This window comes from Musa acuminata, chromosome BXJ2-2 (assembly GCF_036884655.1).
Source record: "Musa acuminata AAA Group cultivar baxijiao chromosome BXJ2-2, Cavendish_Baxijiao_AAA, whole genome shotgun sequence".
NCBI lineage: Eukaryota > Viridiplantae > Streptophyta > Magnoliopsida > Zingiberales > Musaceae > Musa > Musa acuminata.
The window spans coordinates 22,644,169-22,670,238 of NC_088339.1; the positions used below are offsets into that span (position 1 = coordinate 22,644,169).

At 37.4% G+C, this 26,070-nt stretch overlaps 2 protein-coding genes and 1 long non-coding RNA gene across 4 annotated transcripts; 1 reads left to right on the forward strand and 2 right to left on the reverse strand.

The window, feature by feature from the left end:
* Nucleotides 1-6,778: 6,778 nt before the first annotated feature.
* On the reverse strand, nt 6,779-10,510 carry LOC135605386 (probable protein S-acyltransferase 15). Its single transcript, XM_065095415.1, has 7 exons — nt 10,160-10,510; nt 9,498-9,590; nt 9,319-9,420; nt 9,124-9,192; nt 7,508-7,606; nt 7,329-7,424; nt 6,779-7,235 (listed from the first exon to the last, which is right to left on the reverse strand). Exons 1-7 carry the CDS (start codon nt 10,415-10,417, stop codon nt 7,125-7,127), a joined length of 828 nt encoding a protein of 275 aa, XP_064951487.1. The 5' UTR covers nt 10,418-10,510; the 3' UTR covers nt 6,779-7,124.
* A 5,103-nt stretch (nt 10,511-15,613) lies between these two features.
* Nucleotides 15,614-17,934, forward strand: LOC135605387 (uncharacterized). The gene is made up of 2 exons (XR_010484428.1): nt 15,614-16,300; nt 17,385-17,934. It is a non-coding gene; the product is annotated as an uncharacterized LOC135605387 (long non-coding RNA).
* A 436-nt stretch (nt 17,935-18,370) lies between these two features.
* On the reverse strand, nt 18,371-24,887 carry LOC135581704 (ABC transporter F family member 1-like). Of its 2 annotated transcripts, none has more exons than XM_065095417.1 (5): nt 24,521-24,887; nt 23,073-23,142; nt 22,772-22,929; nt 22,423-22,657; nt 18,371-20,127 (listed from the first exon to the last, which is right to left on the reverse strand). In XM_065095417.1, exons 1-5 carry the CDS (start codon nt 24,737-24,739, stop codon nt 19,070-19,072), a joined length of 1,740 nt encoding a protein of 579 aa, XP_064951489.1. In that variant the 5' UTR covers nt 24,740-24,887; the 3' UTR covers nt 18,371-19,069. The 2 variants fall into 2 exon arrangements, with proteins under 2 accessions (XP_064951489.1, XP_064951488.1); XM_065095416.1 differs by having other exon boundaries at nt 22,772-22,982; nt 23,069-23,142.
* Between the last annotated feature and the right edge of the window lie 1,183 nt (nt 24,888-26,070).

A 26,070-nucleotide genomic window follows, 5' to 3' on the forward strand; every position in this document is an offset into this window, starting at 1 on the left:
GGATGCATCCAAGAGATACAGAGTTTAAAAAAGCACTCCAAGAGAGCTTCTGTCAATATCCTCAGTTTCTTTAAAGTTCTTTCTAAGCCCTAAACACCAAAATAAATACAAGTACATAAAACAACCCTTCATAGGGAATTTCGAAATTAAGTGCTTTACAACTGCCAACCAACTCCATTAATGTATTCCTTAGCCATAAAGAAAAGCACCATGATACAACTTTACCTTTGTACAGGGAATATGCTGATGAGCTGTCTTATCTGAGTAGGCTGAGTTGAAGATTATGAGGCAATATTGTTGGCTTTGTATAGGGAATATGCTGATGAGCTGTCTTATCTGAGTAGGCTGAGTTGAAGATTATGAGGCAATATTGTTGCCTAAAAAAAATATCATATTATTAGCATGGTCTATGTGTAGCAAATTAGACACTCCCGTGTCATAATATAACAAGTATCCGTCGTTTTTTTGCAAAGAATAAAATGTGTTCTTTGGAAAAAGCAATCAACGATAATAAAGGTAAATTTTGTACTACTTTGAGTTTTTAGTTGACCAATTGTAAAATTCATATTAATGTCTTCCCAGGGAGCATTACAAATTAGTAATAGAGTATATACATTAAGATTTGGAGTTTGTCTTTGACATATTTTTTATCTTTTCATATAATGTGTAATATCTCAGTAGATTATAGGTTAAATATATTTTGCTTTGATGAGAAGTACTATTTTACCTCATGACAAGTACTATTTTACCTCTCTCAAAATGATCTCCTAATTCACCATAGTATAGTTCTCGGATAATATGCTCTCTTAGAGAATATTTAGAAATACAAAGTTGAGTTTCACAAAAGAAAAAATCTTCGATAACATAATCTTCATGATAACTCTTCGTGCATAACTTTCATACTTCTTCAAAATTTTCATCATTGGAGTAAGTATTTCCTATTTCATCAAATTCTTTTAGTTGGGCTCGCATAGTATTAAGAAGCGTCAATCGCCAACTGAGTGCATCTACAATCATATTACATATTTCATTTTATTTAAAACCTTCATGATCAGAATTTAAGATAAATTCTTTTTAAATCAAATAATATCTCCAATATCATAGTGCTTGAACAATAACATAAAATTTAATATCATAGTTGAGTAGTTCTTTCATGTATTGTTAAGCTTTTCACTAAAGAATATAAGTAGATGTCCTTCTTAACTAAGTACTCCACCAATGCCCATATGAAAGACATCGATAATATTTTAGAGAACTTCAAATATTTTAGAAAAATCTATTGTTTATTTAAACACTCCTTTCTTTATACAATTAGTTAGAGGAGCTACAATAGTGTTGAAATTTTGAATAAATCAATAATAAAAGGATGTCAACCCATGAAAACTCTAAATATCTTATGGAGATGTTGGTGTTGGCCAAGTCTGAATAGCTTTAATATTCTAAAAATCTACTTAATTACCTGTACAGGTTAAGATAAAGCCCGGAAAAACTAAACGAAGATTTACATATAGCTTTTCTCCCTTTAATGTTGATAGGATAGTTCTCAAATATTTAATATGATCAAGTTTATTATGATTATAAATAAGAATATCATCAAAATAAATAATAATAAGCATATCATATCAATGCACATCAGCTAAATTTTATCTTTCTTGGAAGTCAATAGTGCTATAATGACACATGAGCTTACACTTTTTCAAATATAACCCTTATACTCATCTGATAGTGAGATTTATCCAGTAAGATGACTCTTGAAATTAAATCAATTTGATGTTGAATATCTCGAAGAGGAGGTAGAGCACTTTAAATTCCTCTAATATAACTTCTACTTCATTAGAAATGTTTATATGTTATATGTATTTTTTTAGTAATTAATATAAATACAATTCTATTTTCTTTGTTTTCTCTTGTAAACTTATTTAAAGTAAGAAAATTATTTTCCTACCTTTGAGATAAAAGTTTTGGAGCAAACTCTTCTTTGTATGGTAAAAACATAAGTCTAACTTGTTAGGATCAAGAGTGGCACCAAGAGGAGGGGTGAATTAGTGCAACGGAAAATTCTTCGATTTTCATATAAAATATTTCATACGTTCGATGAAAATCGAATCAGAAGATAGCAACTTGAAACGTATGAGAGCATAAGCGAGATGAAGAGGAGAAGCAGTTTGCTATGAAATAATTTACAGTTAAAGTAAATTGCACTTATGAAAAGCAAACTAGAATTCAGAGTGGTTCGGTCAATATGACCTACATCCACTTTCGGATTCCTCCTCCAACGAGATCTCCGATATCCACTAAAGGCCTTCCTTCAATAGGTGAAGACCAATCACCTTTTACGGTGCTTTTTTCTTTTCATTGGTTTAGGAGAGAACCCTTACAAGTCTCATACCTCTTTTAAATAATCTCAATACTTAGAAAGGGAGGAGAAGGACTCTAGCACTTATTTACAATACTTTTACACCCTAACAACTCAAGATTATCTCAATACTTTCATGCCTTTTTATGCAGGAAAGGGTGAGATTTTTATATGCCCCAATAACTTCAAAAATGGAGCAAGTGTCTAATCCCGGATTTTCGGGATCCTGACAGTACCACTGCTATTATTGGGCGGTACCATCACCTGACACCTGACATTGGGCGGTACTACCGCTCAGTCTGGGTGGTACCATCGCTTGATAGAGCTTGGAGACCGAGCTCCGGCGGTACCACCGCCTAACAGGGGTGGTACCATCGCTAGCAGCAATAACAACCAGCGGTACCACTGCCTAGACCACCTAGGAGATTGGGTCTTCTGGGCGGTGCCATCGTTGGTCATGTTTTCAGGGGCTGATTGGGCTATTCAATTCGGCCCAAATCAGCCCTGTTAAGGGCCCGTTTGGCTCCTAATTAAGTTAGTGGGATTACCTCCCAATCCTAACTTAATTTCGCTCTAGCTACGATAATTAAGACATGATCACAGCTCTTCTTGTTCCGGTTGATCAATTGCTCTTCCGACGAGCTTTCGGCGAACATCCGACGAACTCTTGGCAATGCTCCGGCAGACTCCCAGTAAGCTCCTAGACTTTACGATGATCTTCTTGGCAAGTTTCGACGAGCTTCTTTAGCAAGCTCTTGGATTTCTCGTTTGGTTCTGGTAGAACTTCCGACGAACGTCCGAACTTCCGACGAACTCTCAAACTCCTAACGTGATCTCGATCTTGACTCCGGCATAATACATGCTTTATGTCTTACTATTATCGTAGTTAATCCTGCATACTTTTCTCAATATATAGATTAGATCAAACAAATTACAACTAACTTCATCATCAAAATCTGAGATTCAATATAACTCCATTAAATTTAAAAGTATAGGGATTACTTACCATATATATATATATATATATATATATATATATATATATATATATATATATATATATATATATATATATATATATATATATATATGTTCTTTCTACTATATAAATAGCATACTGATTATATTGCCATGATCTTCCTAAGATTATATGTATAATCAAATTCTTAATTTAGGTATAATTTTTTTACTAATAAAATTTAGAAAATAATTATTCAGCATACCAAGTAGGATGATGCTATTTTAGTCAATAAATTAAATAAATATAAATATAAAAATAAAAAATACCTTATGTGAAGGGCTCACCTCTTCTTATTTAAGACTAGAGATTCTATTTATTCATTCCTCACTAAGCTAAGTCTAGTAGTGAAAGGAACAAAGAGTTACATTCTATTAAGGAGAGGTAGTTCTCAATATTTCCCAAAAAATATATTTTTTTATTTCTTTAAATATTTGAAAATTTTATTTTATATTAAAAGATGTTATGATTATTCATGTTATATATAATTTCTAAAATTTCTTTATATTCCTTTAAATATCTAAAATTTATTTTTGTATTAAAAGGTGCTATTATTATTCATGTTATATGCAGTTTCTAAAATTTTATGCTTAAAATTTTATTTTAAAATTAAAATATATTATAATTATTCATGCTATATATAGTTTTTAGAAATTTTAGTTTGGGTGAATGATGCCAATTATAATATATGATTTCCATTAAATTTATATACTAGTTGATTAAAAATATTATGTCCTCGTAATTTTATCTTTTTAGTCTATTATTATTTATTATGCTTAAATGATTTATTACTAATAATTAGATGTTTGATTATAATTTCATGATGTGATAATTCAGAATTGAGAAAATTGATTAGGGTTTGGGTTGAGATCAACCTGTAGGCTAGGCCTAATCTGTCGACTAAGCCACAACCCCCAGATTAGACCCAGTCAATAGGTCAGGCTCAACTTGCAGGTCAGACTCCAACTTACAAGCTAGCGTGGCCCAACCTTACATAGGTAGTCATGTGCAATGCATATGATTAATCTATATGCTATGGCTGGCTTAGCTTAGTGTTGTGTATGCACAATCATATATAGTGCACATGACTAGTACATGGGTTAGCTCAACCTAATCTAATATTATACTATTTTGTTTGATTTGAGTTCAAACATTGATTAAACCAAATCAAATTTGATTAGTTTATATCGATTCAGGATAATTCTAAATTGGTTTGACTTATTTAAGTATGTTTAATATAAAATGATTCCAAACCGATTAAATGAGGATTAAAAATTAGTTCAATTAGATTCTAGTTAAATCGAGTTCAAGAAGACTAATTAAATTAGGATTCAAGTTAGTTGAGGGCTAATTGATATTATATAATGTTAATAATATTTGAAAGAGATGTTTCGATATATCATTTTATCCTAATACAGACATGAGCAGTATGAGATAATATTATTTTTTTTATTAAGGATAGCTTCGGAGATTAGCGAGCCATCATATATGATAGTTGGAGGGTTTCTTTATGAGGAATATGTCCCTACTTTAACGAGTGAGAGATATCATTCCATTCGTTGTTGAGACTATATCTCCACTTTGATAGTTCCTTCCTCATAAACCTTCACGGGATATTTCTTACATATTAGTTTTTCAATATTTTCAAGTTGTTTATTAGCATCTTCTTCTTAAATAAAATTAACTCATGCATCAACTTGTTTATTTGGGCACTCGTTCATATAGTATCCTACTTGTTTGTATTCATAACAAGTAGGAAGGTGACTGGTGCAACTAGATTATGATCCATGGTTGGTAGGAGTTAGTTTGGATATATTTTTCATGATTTTATTAGCTTTTGATCCACTATCATTATAACGAGTAAAGTTAGCTTTAAAAAAGGAATATAAAGGAACATTAGAATACCTCTTTACTCCACTTCTAATAAGTTTTACTTTACTTTTAATACTAAATGATAAGCATCATATAACCTCCATAGTCATTACATCTCTGCTTCATCTCGAATCATAATTCATAGGTCATCGATATATCTTGAGTATTATTTCAGGCCATTAACTTGTCGAATTTTTTTAGTGTAGTCCATGATGGTTTTGCTATATTACTAAAGATTATTAAATTATGAAAAAAAGAGTTTGAATATAATCAGATGGAAGAAAATTCTTATAGAGGTGAGATTTCATCATCTCCTAAGATGAAATCTTTTTTTTCTTTCAAAAGGCCCATCTCTTGTACCTTGTCCCACTAGATTAAAATATAACTTCGAAGCCTTGTAGCAATTAATTTTACTTTTCAATTTTTGGGTATCTCCTTATACTCAAAAAAATTTTCAATGGTACTAAGCTAATAAAAAAACTCTTCATGTTGAAGTGGGCTATGGAAATTTGGTAAGTCAAACTTATGTTATTATTTGCAAGGAAAAACCTCTTCATATATGAGTATTGCATAGCTTCTTCGGATGCCAAGGGATTCATATCTTCGAATCTATCCATTACTTACATAATCATAACTTGAACCTCTGGAGTTGTGGGTTTCTTGAAGTTCATGGTGCATAGTAAGATTTGTAACTTGTCTTCCTTTTATCTCTATCTAGTTATATCATTCTTTCATCGCATCGCTCTTAGTCCCTTCTAGTTGTTGCTATAAGAAGAAAATACTCCAAGAGCGTAGCAAGGCTCTAATATCATATGAAACAAGATGAAGAGATAAGAAGAGGGAGAGAAAAAAAGAAATGATATACGGGAGGAACAAAAAGATAACTCTCTTTTTCAAAATAATTAATATCTAGTAGTTAAAAATATAAAAGTTTGATAAAGTTTTAAAAGAAAAATAACCTCATCAATCTTCATTCCTTGGCCTTTTATAGATTCATTGTATATTGAATTTCTAAATCACCTAATTAATGGGTCATAATTTACTAAAAATCAAACATAAATTATAATACATGTTCAATTCATGGTGCATTATATTTTAGTGATTTAAAAGTTTTCATAATTATCTCAATATATGAATTTTTTAAAAAAATTGATAGAATTGAGCTTCAAAATTATTGTCGTGAAACTTAAAATATTCAATGCTCATCCTGTATCAAAGTGGCTTCAAAGTTTAAATACTCTTAGGAGGTGACAAAGTATTCAATGCTATCATGTACTGTATCAAAGTGGCTTCAGGTTTGAATACTTTGTTTTTTCCTTGGTTGTTTTCCACAATCTTGCCATTTTCTTTTTCTTACTATAGTTGGAGATTTTGGGCTAGCAATGACTTGTGTGCCTCCACTTAAGAGTATGGTTACGCAAGATGTTTGATAGCTCTGTTTCCTGCAAAGAACTATTTGGACATTTTATATGATCTCAGGAGGTTTAGTGACAAAGATGAATGATATGTAGGGACTTCGGAATTACAATGTGTTAAGGAGCATATCGCAATGCAAAGTATGTTCGAATTAAAAGGTTGTTTGCAGCACAAACCTTCAATTATGTAATGAAAAGGTACAGACCAACACAGCCCCCACCATTCCATCACACGTCTTCCAAGTAACAAAGTTTGAATCTGTATAGCATTTACACCGTCGAAGTGCATCATCAATGGGATGGGCAGATACGACCTCCATGATTATGCAGAACGGTAAGCACACTGATACAACTTCAGAAACCCTCTGGTGCTGCACGGGCAACTGCCGTCGTATCTCTACCTTGCTTCTTTGTGATCACCATACCAAGGCCAACCATGAGCAGCTGCTTGCAATTGAAAGGTTTAAGAATCGGGGTGCTGACCGTCTACTTTTGATATTGGAAACTGTGTTCCATCTTTAAGATGGCCAGCTGCTGCGGGGCAAAACCATTTCAGGATATTTGGACCCAGAATCTGCTCGACAATTGACATGAACAGTGATGCTGAATAAGAAAACCACACTGCAATTTAGAAACATGAATCTAAAAATTAGGGGAGGTGTGATACCATGATGAGATTCTTATATATGCCAAGATCGAACTGGTGATGGTACTTCTGGCCGCTTTTCTTGGCAAGCCACATTGCTCTTACTGCTGCTCGATACTGTCGAAAATTCAGGTAGTAGACGAAATAACTGTCATGAGATGAAATGTCTCAGGCTTAAAGCTTGACCATAAGCCACTGACCTCTATCGTCGTCAAGTTATGTGTCAGGAGATAAATGTGCCAACCCAGTAGGCTGCCGAAAGCCAAGCTCAACATAATGGTGACTGAAGCGCACAGGATCTGCCATGTTCTGTCGTCAGTAACGCTCGTAAAACATATTAACAAGCGAAGGGCTACAAACATAGAAAAAAATAAGTAACCTATACTATGTTGACATTCTGATGCAGTATCCACCAACTTGTTCATTCTTTATCTAATTTGAACCTATATCAGACAGGCATCCAATTCAGATTCATGTCACAGACGACGACTACAAAATTTTAGTTTCCCTTGACATCCGTATTTGTATGTATTCATTCATCAAAAGTGGATATTCTCTATAGTACTTTGGATATCTGATTCACTATTTACCCTACATATCTAGATATTATCGGCTAGTCAATTAAAAGCCAACTGCCAACATACATGTCCTAATTGGGAACATCAAAAGCAGTTATTATCTGGCAAGTTGACTCATGGATTTAGGTTATGATTTTTTTTCGGAATATGCCACTATCAAATAATCAACATTGACAGTGGATTCTGATTTGAGGAGTATACAAGTCACTATACACCCCTAAAAAACATCTTCTAAGACATCCGTTTTGAGGTGAGGTCATAACTCATAAGGCTTTAAGCTCACTTGATCAATAGGTCTTAAGAGTAAACCTATGGCTGAGATTATGTATCGATTACAGCATGGTGCAAGAACAGATAATGGAGAAAAGCAACCACGAATCCTGCATTGATTATACTAGGAAATCATTTTGAGCTAACCCCTTTTTAGTGCAAATTAATAAAGAGATGTGATGTAGCGTACAAAATTATAGGTATAAGCTGTCTATTTGGCTGTGAGTCTTGACAGAGTGATGATCAAATTAGATTTGGAGATAAGCTGCGGCTTATCTTCATGGTTTAGTTTAAGCCTTATGGGGACGCTCATCCAAATTTTGTAAATGCAAGAACCATGTCAATAGTGCTGGCAAAAGATACTGTTCTTGCTTGGAAAACACTATATTTAAGAAACACTGCAGAAGTCCAAGAAAGCTAACAGCCCTAGTGCCATACCTATTGAAACTTTCTATAATCTGGTACTCGATAAGACAGAGCAAAAAAATATTATAATGTAAGTTGGGCCTTGTGTTGCTTAATTTATTATAAATCCAAGACCAAAATATTTAAGATCATTGAACCTTTATACCATGAGATGACAAACTACAGTTCTAGAGAAGTCAACTATGCTAATGTAGTTCAACTTTAAGTCAAATCCAACTTACTTGGTTAGACTGACTGTAACTTGATCAACTATGTGAGAAGAATCTTTCAACTCCATACTGAAAATGAAGCAAGATATTCATAGTTAGCTACATTCGACTTATAGTTAGTTACTCACATCTGAGGCAGTTCTAGGAGAGAGTCGACATGCAAATGTAATGATTGAAGTCATATGGCCTAAAAGCAGTATAAGAAATCAAAAGATATGAAGCTCCTCTACTATGTAAAAATAAGTCACATTACATATTACACGAAATACACGGATATGAAATGCAAGAGTATTATCTTATGCTGGTTACTGCTCCAAAAATTGATGTACTTACATAGAATATCTTATTAGAGACTCCCTTGAAATCATGATCCTTTCCAAGAATACTGGTCACAAATATCACCTAACACATCAAGTGAAGGAAATCAGAAGTTGTTAGAGACTGAATAAAAATAGAATACAAATAACCCAAGAATATGACCACTTGCCAGAGTCGGTCATATCTGGAGGAACAATGTAACATACATACCATAGAATATATAGATGCCATGGCTGCATGCAAGACACAGACAATGTAGGGCTTATAATTTGCATATCCCACACAATTACCTATCCACACACAGTGATGATCCTGCAGAGTACATAGATTCTGACAATGTAATTGATAGAGAATAAACGAACCGTCAATATAAGGAGAATTATTCCTACCATTTTTAACACACACCGACGGCAGACCCGGCAGTGGTGTGCTCGTGGAGGCTTGTAAGAGCTACACTTATCGCAATATCTTAAGCATTCACCCTGTTGACAGCATCGAAACATTGTGATTTTGTACACCATCAGAAAGTTTGAAGTAAAAAAAAATAAACTTCACATCTATGAAGTCTGAGTGACACTTATCACAATATTTTAAGCAGTCACTAGAAGTTTTTGTAACAGGATGCCAACCAAAAGTATGACTATTGGTTTCCGAGAAGAATACCTTGAACTTGGATCATTATGTTCCTCGCAAATAGATTCATTATCATTGGATTTCTGAGAAAGGTGGAATATCCACCTCATCCCAAAATAAACTTGGGGGAAAAACATGATATCAATAACACGTCCTTAGAACTAACATTGGAACAAAGATACAATCAGGAATCTGTCACAACGTTAGTCAATTCTATACAAAATGAATAATAATTACACATTATCATAGTGCTAATCATCCAACTCTATTATCAAAGGCTTCAACTTTTTCTACTTCAATCACCAACAAGAAGAACAATAGAAGCAAAAAATACCTTCAAAATCCAATAACTCGAGAAAATTATAAAGAAAGATGTAAACTATCCACAAAGAAGCGAAGATTAATCGAATTCACTCACATCCATCTGGGGGTCTTCCGTTTCGGGAGCAAAAGAGGGAGGGACGCCGCCTGGATCAGTGAGGACGGTGACAAAGAACGAGAACAAGCACATGAAGGCAAGCCAGCTAAAGATCAGAGCATTGAGAAGGCCGGGGCCGGTGCCGAGCCCCAGCCAGTCGTCGATGAAGATGAACACCGTAGTGTAGTACACGAATCCGATCAGCGAGATCACCAGAAGCACGGGCGGCGACATGAACCTCCCCTTTTCTCTCCCCATCTCTCCGATCGATCTCGGCGATGAGAGAGAGAGAGAGAGAGAGGGGCGAATCCAACGGAAGAGGGTTTCTTTTCGTGGGGAGTTTCCGCTCCCTCCAGTGTAGACCGAAACCCCACCGTCCATATTTGGTTGCACGAATCGTGAAGCGAAATCGTCGACCCGATGCGCCTGGAACTGGAGAAGGTTCGGCTTCTTTCCAGTACGGGACGCTCGATGACGCAAATCAAACGCTGCACGAATCTTAAATTACGATCGATGGCGCAAATCACGCCACGTGATGTGCACAGAACTGGGCCCTCCATTTCCCACGTTTTAGGTCCGTCGCTTCATTCGAGGCTACTGGGCCCCTCCAATTACATGATTTGGTGCTTCAAGCTATGTTGTCAACTTCCACTAATAAGATCTAATATGCTTTGCAATGGGAAACTTATTAGACTTTTGTTGTAGGTTGATTTAAGTAGCTTAATGGGCTTTGTTCAATTTCAAAGCTCGAGTCGATTGGACTCATCCGAACTATATTGGTCATGATGGACCCATCCACAATGTCAATCTTATGGATGCCAATTCATGCATGACCTTTTACAGACTTGATTAAGATACTTAATCATCTCTTAAGATATGAAGTAGGACTGCAAGCTGACTACTCCTTTATGGGTTATAGACGCCCACCATATGCTTTGTGAATCATTGTGGATTTGTAACAACTTTCCATGGGTTTTTGGACCTTTACTCAGACTAAGATCCAAGTTTCACAAATTTCCTTCTTGTTCCAACTTATCCATGAAAATTTTCTTTCTATATATATATATATATATATATATATATATATATATATATATATGATCATCTAAGGTAATTAGATGATCTTTAACTTTCATACGGCTGATTGGTAGAGATTGAGAATAGTACTAGAAACCCATGCTGTGTTGTTGATTCTTTGATATGAACAGTCGAGAGTTGAAGGATGGTTTATATACTTCCTTTCGTAGCATTCATTGTACGAGGAAAAGAACGCTTGATCAGTGAACGCTTCATCTTCTTCAAAACTGTAGGAACTCATCTAATTAGATGCGTAATTAATCTAACACTGTATGCATATAATTGAGAAAAAGAGAACGACTGCCACATACAATTAAAGAGATGGAGATTGCTATGCACTGTAATGCATGGCTAAAGAGTGGTTTCAATATTCGTCGGATTACAAATGGGGTGTCCAAGATGGGTTCTTACGGAAGTAGGGGGGGGGGGGGCCAACACGATCGAAACAAGCATGAGAAGTTGGCACACATCATGGCATGCATGCTTGTTCCAGGTTCTCTTCCACATTTCTCGTTCGCAGCAACCGCAACACAAAACGAAGAAGCGGAAAGCTGATCAGGGCATGCAAGCTCGATTAACCTGTTGAGCGGCATCAGGTGGCAAGACCTAAAAAGGATAGCACTGCATCTCGAGGGATGCACAGTTGACAGAGACCACGCCACCCGCACTGGCTTACCGGTACCAGGTTCTCGAAAGACGCAGTAGAAATATATTTCATAGTACTAGGTTGTTGCCCACAAGGAAGACATGAAGCCCCACAAGGAGGAAGGCAGTCACATGAGCTTGTTTGCTGAACCCACCCCTGCATGCTGCCATGCCATTCTTTATTTCTGCTCCTGGACCAGATGTGCAGCTCCACACAAGCATCACCAAATAAACTGCAGCAGCTCCTGTTCCAGCATCTGGCCCCAGATCATTTCATTATATTTTTCACGCAAAAGGAGGGGTCGACCGAGGACGTTAATGCAGCAGCACAAGGTGTCGGATTAGCTTGGTCAGATGCTGTCATACATTGCTTTAGCGGCTGTAGTTACATGTGGGATGCACTTCGCCTACGGTCTCAAAGCGTTCATGACACTGTGGGATGGATGAACTGGATGGGTGTTCGGTCCACTCGCAGATCATGATGTGTATGTAGAAGAAGAACGCCAAAAGGCGATTGCAAGTGATGGCGAAGTTTGATTTGGCCTCTGATAGGATAGCATGGGGCCGGCCCTCTTGACGAAGACCTTTGCAGAAATATGTGGATTCTGTATCACTCACTCACTCACTGCACATATATCCGTAATCTGTATCTATTTGTATACCAACGATAATCTATTTTGAACAAAAAGGGTCTGATAAAGTCGGAGAGTGAATCGATAGGAGAGGAAGAAATCACATCTCAAACTGCTGCAATATTTTGTGCATTGAGGTAAGCATTGCATTGCATTAATAACCTGATATTGACATTAGATAGTGATGTATCATTGGTAAGAATTGCCTATATATTGGTCCACACATTGCTATCATCTACTATCATTTCATATCATCGACATGGATATTTTCTACCGAAAGAAAAGATCCTCCCGGACTGTTCTCGTTGTTAGGCTGTTGCCATCAGGGAATATTTTTCTTCACCTTTCATTTGCCAATCTAATGGTCGAAATGATAGGCAGACAAATGACCGATACTCCGGAATGTGCTAAAGATCTACCAATCTATCTATCTATCTATCAAGTCGATAATACATATCAATGAGATAAAAAAAGACAGCTACGATAAAGAGTCAAATACCACCAAATGATCGAGAAGGAAAAGAAAAGATCATAAATAAATGACCAATCAGTTGCTATTCATTTTCTTTATCTTCGGCAAGAATACATCTTATTTATGGTTGCATTGAGAACAATGAACCGAATACATTGTCCTTAGTCCTCCTCAGGTATCCCTATAAGATTCCATATTAAATATTATTTTCATTAAAGCACCATATATAGAATTGCAGTCTGATCAGTAGGCATCATCACTGTATTGCTGTCTCAAAAGAATATCTAAGAGAAATTGATGAAAGTACTACAGCACTATATTATTGCTATGGCAATCACTACTTTTGCTTGTCTGATCTTGATCATTGCTATCGCTTAATCTTAATAGTTGGCATCACAGAATACTGAAAATTATGCTTCATCTTTACCTAATTTTGATCATTATAAGCAATATTCTGCTAAGCCAATCGGAAGCTTTGATTTATTCTGATATATAATATAACCCAGCTATGTCATGAAAAAGCAATTTAAGCCTTCCTGAGGTATGCAAATACTGGAAGAGAGTGCGGTGAGCAGCTCAGCCGTCTGTTCTCCATGTGTATGATTATTAGATAGGTTTACTGAGTCACTGAGATGGACCACATCATCAAATTTTTGCTAGCAAAAGCATATGATCTACATCACCAAAAAGCTAAGTGTATGAAACAGGTTACATGTACCATTTAGATGGACCACAGCAAGCATTAATTCAGGAGTCAACAAGGGCCTGCAAGCTGATCATAAGATGTTTGTGTGCCAGCTCAGTGGCTCATGGTTGTATCCTCTCTCAGAGAGACAAATGACAGATGAGATTCTCTACCATTGTTGCAGCTGCCAGCACTGTAAGAACAAAGCCATGATCATATCAGTTAAACTTTTGGTTCCTTTTTGCCTGAGTGACATACGATAAAACTTTTCAATGCATCTCTCCCTAGTATGCATCATATGAGTTGGCCATCGCCCTGCTCAGGTGGTGATTGATTCTAAGACATTTGAGGTTGGTCCACTGAGACAATCGACAGCACTTGAAGTGACAGTCTATACAATGGGAATCTTCTTTATCTCCGCGTAAAATGACATGTTTGATGATCAGATGCTAAGGGAAAAATGCGTTCAACTTCATTGCTTGAGTGACTACAACAACAAATGAAAACTATTCACACCATTAATATGCGTATTATTATTTTGTTTTTTGGGAAATTTTTAAGAGGAACAGCAAGAGAACAAATTGGTCCTCCTGCAAGGACAGGAGCACTACAATAATTTGATGCCGATCCACATGTCATGAGACCTGCGACGACGACGGCCATGGATTCGAATTGATGGTCCCAGAGGTCTCATGAGACTTGCGTTGCCCAAATGCTGATGTCTCCTGAATTGTACCTGGATATGCTGATGATGGACTGTTTACTGATCTGGTGTGCCTGCACTGCAAGTGAATATCACTTCTTTGATACTGGGGTTGATTCCTGTTTCATCTTTTCAGCTGCTTAGAGAGAGAGAGAGAGAGAGAGAGAGAGAGAGTTGCAGCCTCATCGTGATACAGTCATCTCTCTCTCTCTCTCTCTCTCTCTCTGGCTCACTCATTTCTAAGGCATGACAAGGGCTGGATTCAGGTGAAGGGGAAAGAGGTGCAGGCAGCAGATGTCCGCAGGGATCTTTAAGAGACGAGATTTCATTGGATAAACGTGAAATAAGAGAGAAGGAAACAGCTAAGCATCAACCAATAAGAACACAATGTATTCCGAGGACCAGCAAACACAAGGACAACTCAAAGATCCCGATATCTCCATCCACGCTTGTGTAGTCCTCCCTCGTGTGTGAGCCACAGACACACCTGAGAAAACCAGTGCAGAGAAGGGCCCTTTGTGACAGCTTCAGATGGGAATACTTGAGTGCCCGACTTAAGTCACGGCCTAAACCCTTCATTAGTTGACTCGATAATTGCACAAAGCAATTAATCCTCTGTAAAACATTCTTTACCTAACATTATTTTTTAGTTGTATCAGTCATGCGTTTTCACCGTTGAATTTGCTGTCTGTGTGTGTCTGTGAGTGTGTGTTTGTGAGAGAGAGAGAGAGAGAGAGAGAGAGGGAGAGAGTACAGAAGATGATTTGATTGATTTCCAGGACAGAACAGTCAGTAATCATGATCATTCGAACTAAAACATAATTAAATAGAAATTAAATATGATTAATGGTGGGAATATGTATATGTGTTATCTCCATATAGAAAAATGTCACTCTAAATAATAATAAATTCTTACCAGCTAAAAGTAATAACATTCTATGCATGGCGGTGATGTATTGATAGGAAATATCATGAGATTTCTTATCCTCTACTGATATCTATGTGCCTGAAATAAGATGATTCCTATGGTGCCATTATAGAAGCATATCAGTAATGACTGCAATGTCAAACCTATTAAGATTAAGATTAATTGCGAAGGTGAAAGAAAGCCGAAAGGAATAAGAGTGAAAGTATAAGGTTTAGGGTGAGAACACCATGACCTGATGTGGTGATAATTATAATATCCCAAAACATTATTTTTGACTATAAATACTCCCCTTCCTTCCTCAATCCTCACACTCAATAGCCCTTCATTTTCCTCCCTCCATCATCTTGTGTGTCTCCAATTTGTTCTCATTTTCCTTTTCTCACCCTCTTCCTCCATCCATTCAGATCTTCGCCATATCTTTCTTCGTCTTCGGCTTATAGATCATGGTTCCTCACCAGATCTCTGGAGGGAGATCTCGTTTCGATCTCTTAGCCTGCGTCTGGCGAGCGCTACTCTTCTTTTAGGGAAACCTTGCACGATCTTCGGTTCTCTTGGTGACTGCAGTCGGATCATGCAAGGGATTCATGTTGTGATGCGTGAAGAAGAAACCTAGAAAACCTAATCTTTTCTGTCCGCGACTGTTTAACTCTTGGTGATGTCTCGTCGAGATCCCTCACCAGTGCATCAGCAGGCACTTGTGTTCATCTCACGGGTAGTCGTGCATGGAGTGGATCTGTCCTCCTTGTTTCTTGATATTAGTTCTTCTCCTTGTTCTTGGTCATTTTAGGGTGTTTCCTCCCTTCGATCCACACCCTGAAGGGGCCACAGCCAAGATGCGTGGATCGATCCAAGCAGTTGGTCTTTGTGGGTGTGGCACCATCAAGATTCACATGGATTCGGCTGCCGTTGTACATGAGAATCTTGATGATGCTGCATCGACAAATACATGACTAATCCCTCGAGATGTACCATCAGATGTTGAGGTGATCGATCGCTTCCGTAAGTGTTCCTGGTTTTCTCTCTTCTTCTGTTCGAATAATTTATGATATATTGGATGTGAGCTGAAGTTGCAGGGAGTAGATTTTTCATCTCATACAGTGGACCGGTGAGTTGGTATCTATCTATCTATCTACCTTTGTTCTTCGTGGACGGTTGCCCTCTTTCATCCTCTCTCGAAAAAGTATAATAACATTTTCATGTTAACATATAGGATAAATTGAAATTGTTGATGGGATATATTGTAGTTGTAATCATATGTTCAGCTTTATCATTTGAACAAAGAAAACAATTATATATATATAGTTTCTTGTGATCATCCACCATCAAGGGTTTTATTGACAGGATTAGGGTTACCATCACCGACTATGAACTCAGAGCAAGCATGATATCGGTCAAATTTCTTTTAGATCGACTGGCATCTCCTTTCTAAATTCATCAGTAGGTGGTGATGAAGTCTGTTACATTGTAATTCTTTTTGCATGATTCTTTTCATATTCTCCTTTCATTCTGTCCTATTTTAGCTGTCAATAAAAGATGAAAGAAGACTCCTCATCTTTTTTTGATCGGGAATGTATCAGCAGAAGTTTCTTCATCAAAGAAAAAACCTGACAGTGAGTATCTCATGAGTGAATCAAATATTAAATTGAATCTCCAGCCTCGGATTGTAATCGACAAGTTCATGCAAGAACTATGGTACGGTTCATCAAATGAGCATGTTGCTAGCCTATGTAGCATAGAGATATTAGGATCCATCCTCACTGTGCTACATGCAAGATTGTGTAGGAAAGATCAGCTGGTAAACTGTTCTTACAAACATGGCAAAAGAAAATGTTTAGATCTGGCTGGTCTCATATTCTTAACCATCTTTTAGTAGGTAACTTAACGTGTGTGATCGAAAAGATTTGGCAATTGCTTAATGCAGTTGTATTCATCAAAGATTATATACCTAAGATTGTGGCGTAGCAATAAGATTGGTTACATATTGCATTGCCTCAGTGATTATTGCTAAGTTCCTAGCAAAATAGCTAGACTTGAGAATTGATCGACATTAACATGGTTTTCTTTGGTTCTTACCTTGATGCAGAAATTTTGCTGCATGTACCGAAGATAAAGTCAGGTCTTGTCCGAGGGAAGGCCTCAGATTCCTTCCTGATGATTATTCCCACCATTCTCTTCTCTCTTCACTTTTATTGTATGTTGTCTTCTCTTTTAACACAGATTTGCAGTAAATGTTTCTGCTTCGGTTTCTTTTCAAGAGGTTTTGCAGCAGAAGGGGTAACAAAAGACCTCTGAAGCGTATGGTATTCTGAAGCTGCAAACATATGATCCGTGAGAAGGATACCGAGAGAAATTCTTATTTAAGGGGACAAATAGATCACAGAACTCAAAAGAAGCATGAGGAATGAGCAAGGATTCACCATGACCATTGAATGAAGGTGGTCAAATGTATATCTGCCTGCAGTCACCATGAATCTCTTGGTCTTTGATGTTATTCGTTGTCGTATGTGTTAGATCACTGAGATGTGGTGATCAATCATTTCGATGACACTTGAAATCGTGAGAGGAGAAAATTGAAACCAAAATGGCCGTGTATCATGGTGGACACAAAGGTACTGTTTGCTATTAATATGTAATGCTCGTCCCACCTTCACTCATGCAGGTGGGCCCCTCGCAAGGGGACATCCTCCGAGTCCAGTTATAATGTGGCATGGACCAACGTTGAAGGACATTATTCTCGCCCATAATTGTCTGGAAAACGTACCTTGTATCTTTTCTCTTGTGTGAACACAAACAATCATGCACGCTTTGGGGGTGGGTGGGGATTCACCTGGACAATAATTCTTGTGTACAAGCCTACACAATTGGAGGTAGTATTTGATATGCGGACACCGTATGTTAGACACACAAAAGAGTGAGACGAATAAGCATGCATGTACTTGATTATTCAATGTAACGGAATTTTGCTAGTACAATTAAGACATGCTGCACCGCCATCACTGTCCGTCACACACGATTTGAACAGAGTCAAATTGCAGGCCTCGATCTACGCTGTGCTCAACCAGAAACAGATATCGAAACATTAAAACCTTTATTAACCACTATCCCTTAGATTTCTTTAGATTGTAAGAGACACACGGCTTCCTCCGTAAGCTCGTAAATGCAACATAGCTGATAATACAGATGACATGTCAACAAATAACATAGTACTTACTTTGTGGCGAAGATAGGTGGAGGTGAATTACTCGAGCAGACTGAATACTGGAAGCTTCTTTCGGGCCTAAGCTGCCTAGAATCATATTACAGTATGCCAAAAGGTGGCTCAAAGTGGGTACATAATTGCTAAGCTTAATTACGGTGATTAACAACATAATCTCGGAAGCACTGGCCTTTGATCAATTAATCAGACAATCCAGCTTTGCTCCTCGGATGCTCCTTAAAGTCCATAATGTCGCCCGCCCATCTCGTCACTGCTTGATTCTCGCAGACCCAAATCTCGTCTGCTACCTGATTGATCAATCTGAAGTCGTGGCTCACCAACACCAGGCCACCATCCCACTCATTCAGTGCCTCTGATAGGGAATCAATGGTCTCGATATCCAGATGATTTGTGGGTTCATCGAGCAGCAGCATATGCTCCTTAAAAGTCCATAGAATCATAAAACAGTATGCTCGGAAGTACTGGTACATAACTGCTTAACTTAATTACGGTGATTAACAACATAATCTCGGAAGTACTGGCTTTTGAGGATTCTGCTTTGTATTCATCAATTAATCAGACAATCCAGCTTTGCTCCTCAGATGCTCCTTAAAGTCCATAATGTCACCCTCCCACTTTGTCACTGCTTGATTCTCGCAGACCCAAATCTCCTCGGCTACCTGATTGATCAATCTGAAGTCGTGGCTCACCAACACCAGGCCACCATCCCACTCATTCAGTGCTTCTGCTAGGGAATCAATGGTCTCGATATCCAGATGATTTGTGGGTTCATCGAGCAGCAGCATATGCGGTTGCCTCCAGGCCAGCCAAGCAAAGATCACCCTGCTCCTTTGACCATCTGACAAGTTCTTCATAGGCATCACCTGTGCTTTTCCTGACAATCCAAACTTTCCAATTGCAGCTCTCATCCTCTCCTCCTCATTGCCTGGGTACTCTCTCATCATGTACTGAAGTGCAGACATCTCTAGATCAAGCTTCTCGGCCAGATGCTGATGAAACTGGGCAATTCTGAGATGGTTGTGCCGCCTAACCATTCCATCCAAAGGGATAAGATCACCAGTCATCAGCTTGAGCAATGTGCTCTTCCCAGCACCATTGGGCCCTACTAGTGCTACTCTGGAATCAAGGTCCACACCAAAATCAAGGTTCTTGTAGATGAGTGTCTCTGGGGTATATCCAAAAGTCACTCCCACAAACTGCAGGACTGGTGGGGGAAGTTTACCAACATCTACAAAGCGAAAGACCAATACTTTGTCCTTCACCACTTTTTCCGTAAGTCCACCGCGCTCCATCTTGGCAAGAGTTTTCTCCTTGCTCTGGGCTTGACGGGCCAACTTAGCAGAACCATGACCAAATCGAGCAATGTACTCTTTCATAGAAGAAATTTGCTCCTGCTCCCACTTGTACTGCTTCATCTGATTTTCTTCCAGCTCTGCACGAGTCTGGACGTATTGGTCATAGTTGCCGGTGTAGAATTTTAGCTTCTTGCTCTGCATGTGGATGATGTTGGTACAGACACCATTAAGAAAATCCTGAGAGTGTGACACCACAACTAGGATACGATCAAGTTTCTTCAGAGACTCTTCCAACCAGACACATGCCTCTAAATCTGCAAAACAAAACAAGAACAAGCAAGCCTAAGTTTTGCATACTACCAGTCAAATGTGCATTCATACAACATCAGAAGCTGATCTTCTCATTTATGAAAAGTTTTGTAATAGGGAAGAGAACTCTACTACATGATAAATGCTTAAATTTATGTCCTGATTGTACACTGTATAAAAGATTCATTTAGATAACTGTATATACTTGTGAGCACAGATCTGGCCAAGGAAAGAAACAATTTGATCAAATGATCAAAACTTAACTATAAGCAATGCCTCATAATGCAATTTGGAAAAAGAATAGAAGCTCTTTTGCAGTATTGCAATAGTCGCTTTGTCTATGATGAGAGCATGAGTAGACGGACATTATCCTCAAGTGAATAACCACCAAGTATGAAAAGCAGTGCTGTTCCGGCACTTAACATGAACAAAATCCATCTTAGCAGCATCCTGCTACAATGTAAACAATTTTTGAAAAATAAAAGCACAAACAAAAGCTAACAACAATGTGCAGATGAAGTGTAAAATGAAATATGGAAAATATATGGTTGATGTGGAAAGAGAGACAAAAAAAAAAGAGAATCTACCGGAGTTACACCAGCTTTTTCACTATTTTCATGCTCAGCTCTGGTAGGAACATCTGTAGAAGCAAATTCAGTAACCTTGGAAGCAAATCTAACTAATGTACTTTTCTGAGAAGCACAAAACATGATAACAACAGAATATCACAATGATATTATCATTTTAATTACTGTAAACTGCACAAGGTAATTCTAAAGACATAAAAATCAATCATCATAATGCAAATGTACAAGAGCTTTTGTCAAGTTAGCACATATTTAGATATCTAACCTGAACCATCTCAGGCTTTTTGCAACCGATTTAGGAGACTCTTATTTCTGTAATTCAGATTTGCTCAGGTAATGAATGTAGAGTTTCAACAAGCAACCCTTGATGATACTTGAATTTCAAGGAAATTCATTGAGATAACTGCTTCAAGGATGCAATTGATAGGGAAATCAAGTTTGGCAGTTGCAATGTTATACCAATGCATGTAAGTTTGTAGAAAACCAAATTCCTAATTAGTTGGCATATCAAAGTGCAACACCATATCTAATATAATATTACATGGACGGATGGGAATTAGTCATTTAAGATTCCGAAACAACTCGGTCTACATTACAAAAGTTTCAACCCAAACCCCATGAATTAACTTGCATATATGTTTAGCCAATATGGCTCACAATAACAAAAAAATGAAAGTTCTTATCTACATCTACATATCCATTCTGGATTGTCTAGGACATGATACTTGTAGGATACTTCATGATATATGTAGATATATGTATCATGATTTTTAAATAATTAATAAACAGATAAAATAATTTTAGAATTCGGCAAATAGTTTTTCATTATAGAAACGAAAACATGTTTTATATAGTAATTATAAGTTATCTGTATTTTCATTAAATTATGATTAATAAAATTGATAGAATGATCTTATTTCACTTACAATAAGTTTCTTCTATCTTCTTTATACAACTGAAATATTATATAATAAAATTCTTTTTGTCCATGGTAAATAGGGTAGGAATGCTTCCATGTTGACTAGTGACTTGTTATTATCTATCATAATACATAACTATCTATTTCAAAACTTCAATTAAATATCAAGCCTTGCCGTAAATTTAATTTTTGTGTACAAATTCAAGGCATTTTATAACTACTTTTCTTAAAGATGTCACGTATCAGCATATATGTCTTGTGACATATCAGTGTCCCATATATCAGTATATAGGCTTCACAAATCGCAAGAAAATATTCGACATTTAAGTTATTTAATGAGTAGCAGATTAGAGAAATTTGTTTTTTGAATGTTCCGAAGGTCTAGTGTAACATAATGGATCATTAGTATTGATTTTGCTATTCCTTCATTACAGCCACATCCACTTTATTAGTTGATAATCTTCCATGTAAACATGTGATAACCCAAACAAATCTACCAACTCCAACACCTACCCAAGATACCAACTGTTCAAGCCCCAAGGAAACCTAGCTAAGCTGATCTTGTTTCAGGTACATATATCATTAGTCAAACTTGCCATCACCAACTGATCCTGATAAAATTGTATACCAATAACATAAAAGAAAAAACAATACGATGTAAAGGTCATCGACCTATCAAAACAGGAATAATAATTAATTTCATTGTATGAAAAATCCAACTATGCCAAATAATAAATAAAGAGGACCAATGGCAACTAGTTTCCTGATATTGGAAAAAGGAATATATATTTTACCAAGATGATTTGTAGGCTCGTCAAGCAAGAGGATAGTTGGGTTCATAAACAATGCTCTAGCCAAAGCAATCCTCATACGCCATCCACCAGAGAAGTCACGGGTTTTCTTTGCTTGCATTTGTTTATTAAAACCAAGTCCATACAAAATTTCAGCAGCTCGCTTCTCAGCAGTGGATGCATCTATTGCTTCCAATCGCTCATATATACGATCCAAAGCTTCTCCACCACCACCATCCTACAAGAAGTCATAAAATCCAAACATATATAAAAGAATAATAGATCACTTTGATTAAAGACGTATATAACCAAGCTGCTATCTGCAACATGAAAATTGTGCTTACAAACAAACCTCAGCAGCTAAGATTTCAGCTTCTTTCTCCAGCCTCAATCTTTCTTCATCACAATTAATGACGGCCTCCAAAGCTGACATGTCTGAAGCTTCAATCTCCCGGGTAAGGTGATATATATCCATGTGCTCAGGAATTGGAAGCTCTCTGCATCCTATTGCTGCAAGAAGGGTGGATTTCCCACAGCCATTAAGTCCTAACAAACCATAGCGCCTACAAGTAGAACAAATTAGCTACATAAACAAACCAAGGCATAAAATCTAACTCCAATACTAAAGTTAGAAGTTGACATGCAAAACCTACCATAGTTGAGCTCCAACTCAGAATCCACTATAAGGTCATGCCCATGAAAGGTTAGTGATAACGACTCAATCTGGAATGTGTACAATTGCCAAGGATTATGAAATGAAGGCAAAAAATATTCATAATGACAAAAGAAACACAGTAGAAGCCATGAATATGTTAACTTGATCATCTTGTTCAGCGCCACAACAATAGGACTGCAAAGGGTCTGGTCATAGTTGTCTATATCTATTAATATTCAAGTGATAAAATAAAATCAGTATATAACAAACATCAATCCGTCATAAATAAATCAAATTCATCAATAATTCCAAAATTCCATATAGTGACAAAATGAACCCTTTCAAGCAACCAACTTCAAGGGGGCAATGAACCATCCAAAAGTTAGTATATACCATATTCTTAACAATTATGAAATAAGGAAAACAAGAATATGCTTGTGCAGATAAGGAAATGATTAAGAGAAGCAGTCCTGTCAACAAGATGGAAACAGAATTTTTTGGACAATGGTGACCAAATAAGTTCTGTAATTTTGAGCTTCATCCTGGTACTCAACAATCAAGAAAAGAATTGCTTATGAGCCTGTAATCATATGATGCATCTGTTCTCAACACTGCTTCAGAGCAAACAACATACTGAATAAAGACATCTTGTTCCACTGCCGTCATGCTCATCATTATTTATTTAAGGTCACTCTTAAGAACATCAGAAGAAAAGCATATAGCCTTACAATATTAAAAAATTTCTTAATGATATAGTATCATTTCAAAAACTTGGCCAACATAAACACTCCTTTTTCTTCCTTAATGATATAGAAATTCATTAAGCTTTGGAGTGTAAGGGGATTCATATGTATATTTTTTAAGTGAGCTTTTCCCAATATATTCTTTATTTAGATGATGATAAAGAATTTCATAACTGATGGTAGAAAACATAGGCAAAATATCTACAAGCAATGAAGACAAATAAAAATAGTCTTTAGTTCTCTGATAACCATAAAAGCCTAGGCCATACTGACTGTCTTTTCCGAATCAAGGACTTCACCAAATAAGGAGCAATATTATTGCGACAGAAAAGAATAACTCTGTGCCCAGAATTTCATAACTCTGTACCCCGATCACATTGCAAGCCATAAACAACATAACATTTTATAAGTGACTCATTTCCTACGAAACTGCACCTAGTGGTCCATAAGAAATATTAAATTAACTTGTATATATGCCCAAACAATTCTCATTTTTTACTCTAAATTTCAAATTCGAACCCTACTTGATTTGATAATCGAAAACTGATGATCATGCTCAGATACATTTTCACTATAATCAAAATTCCATTTCTGAAATAACCCCACTATGATTTTCACTTGTTAGATTAAGCATTAGCTTACTTAACACGGAACAAAAACGTATCTTTACGAACCAAAGGTAGAGAGGGAAAAATGAAGGTACATGGATATCTCTGGAGAGCGGATGCGAGGCGAGGACACCCGTGCACGTCCGATCCGAGATCCGCATCGATCCGACTCCATCGGCCACCTTCCCCACCGCCGCCCCATTCGGCACATCGGCGGCCGCCTTCGACGACGTGGCCGATGATTTCCCTCCCCTCTTCGCTGCCGCCGCGGCCTTTTTGGCCGCCGCCTTCTTCTTGCTCGCGTCCGACACCATCCCCTGCTCAAATCCCCAAACCAAATCAACGGATCGGTCTCAACAGACGGCAGACGGACAAAACCCGGGCTAAATTCGAAGGGGAGAGAGAAATTGGAGGGCGGCGTGGAGGATACGGTTCCTACGTTGTTGCGAGGGTTTGCCCTTAATGCCGATCTAATATTAGTTCAATTACTTCTTTATTATTGTACGACTGAACCCAACCATCACCTTGCTTTGTTCTTCGTGATACGGCTAGCATTAATATGCGGTTACATCATCTACCGTTAAATTAGTATGCGGACATCTTCTCTGCCGTCCACGCGTGAGTTGGGAATCGATCCGGTCCGAGGCGGTTCGAGTGGGCCAGCGATCCGTGACTGCACGATTCATAAAGCATTGAGATCTGACCTGACCTCCGGCGCTTTGAGATCCACGTGAGTTCTGATTACTGGGCTGGGCTTTATATTTGGTGGGTCTCTATTCGCTGGCAGCCCCAAATGCAACTTGGAATGTGGAATTTGCTGTGCAATTCTTGGATTCGCCGCCAATCGACCTTTCAATGTATTTTTTCGGTCGTTAGGGCATTCCCTTGCAAAATGCCCTTCTTCTCCACAAAGGTAGCACTTGCATTTCTTATTTCTTATCAAATGCTTCCTCTTTTCAATTCTTGCATGAGATGAGTGGGGTTTACCCTTGTAGGTAGTTGATCTCCTTACCCCATATTTTCTTTCGGGTTTGTTGTAATATCCTGGGATAGGAATCTTACTGCAAAAGGATAGGTCTTTTAATGCTCTTCTGAATGCAGCATCCTTGCACTCTGCTTCTAAATATTTGTAGGAGAAGAGAATCCTTGGGATTACCCCTATGGTGTTTCCCCTGTATTTTGCTTCAAATGCCTCTTTGATCCTTTTTCCTAGCTCCCCTGGCATTTTGGACCATAACTTTTCGGATAATTCTGGTCCTACGAACATCCTACCTGTTTTGGATGCCAACCTCATATAATCATTTAAGAACTGAATAATATGGTTGAGGTTAGTGCAAGATAACCTTTCAAGATAACCTCATATAATCATTTAAGAACTGAATAATATGGTTGAGGTTACTTGGATCCCGCTCCCGCTTCCGTCGACTTTCTGGTATCAGAGCCGGTTGTATTCTGTTTTGATATAGTCTCTAACCGAATTGCTATGATATTTATGCTAAGTTTGCTTTGTAAAACATCACTTACGGTTTAAAACTTGTGAGGAGCCCGAGGAAGGCAACCAGGTCAGGGAACCACAGTAAGACCTTTGACGCAAGCTCTCGAAGTTGAGAACGTAAGTAGATCTAAAACAATGCATATTTAGCAT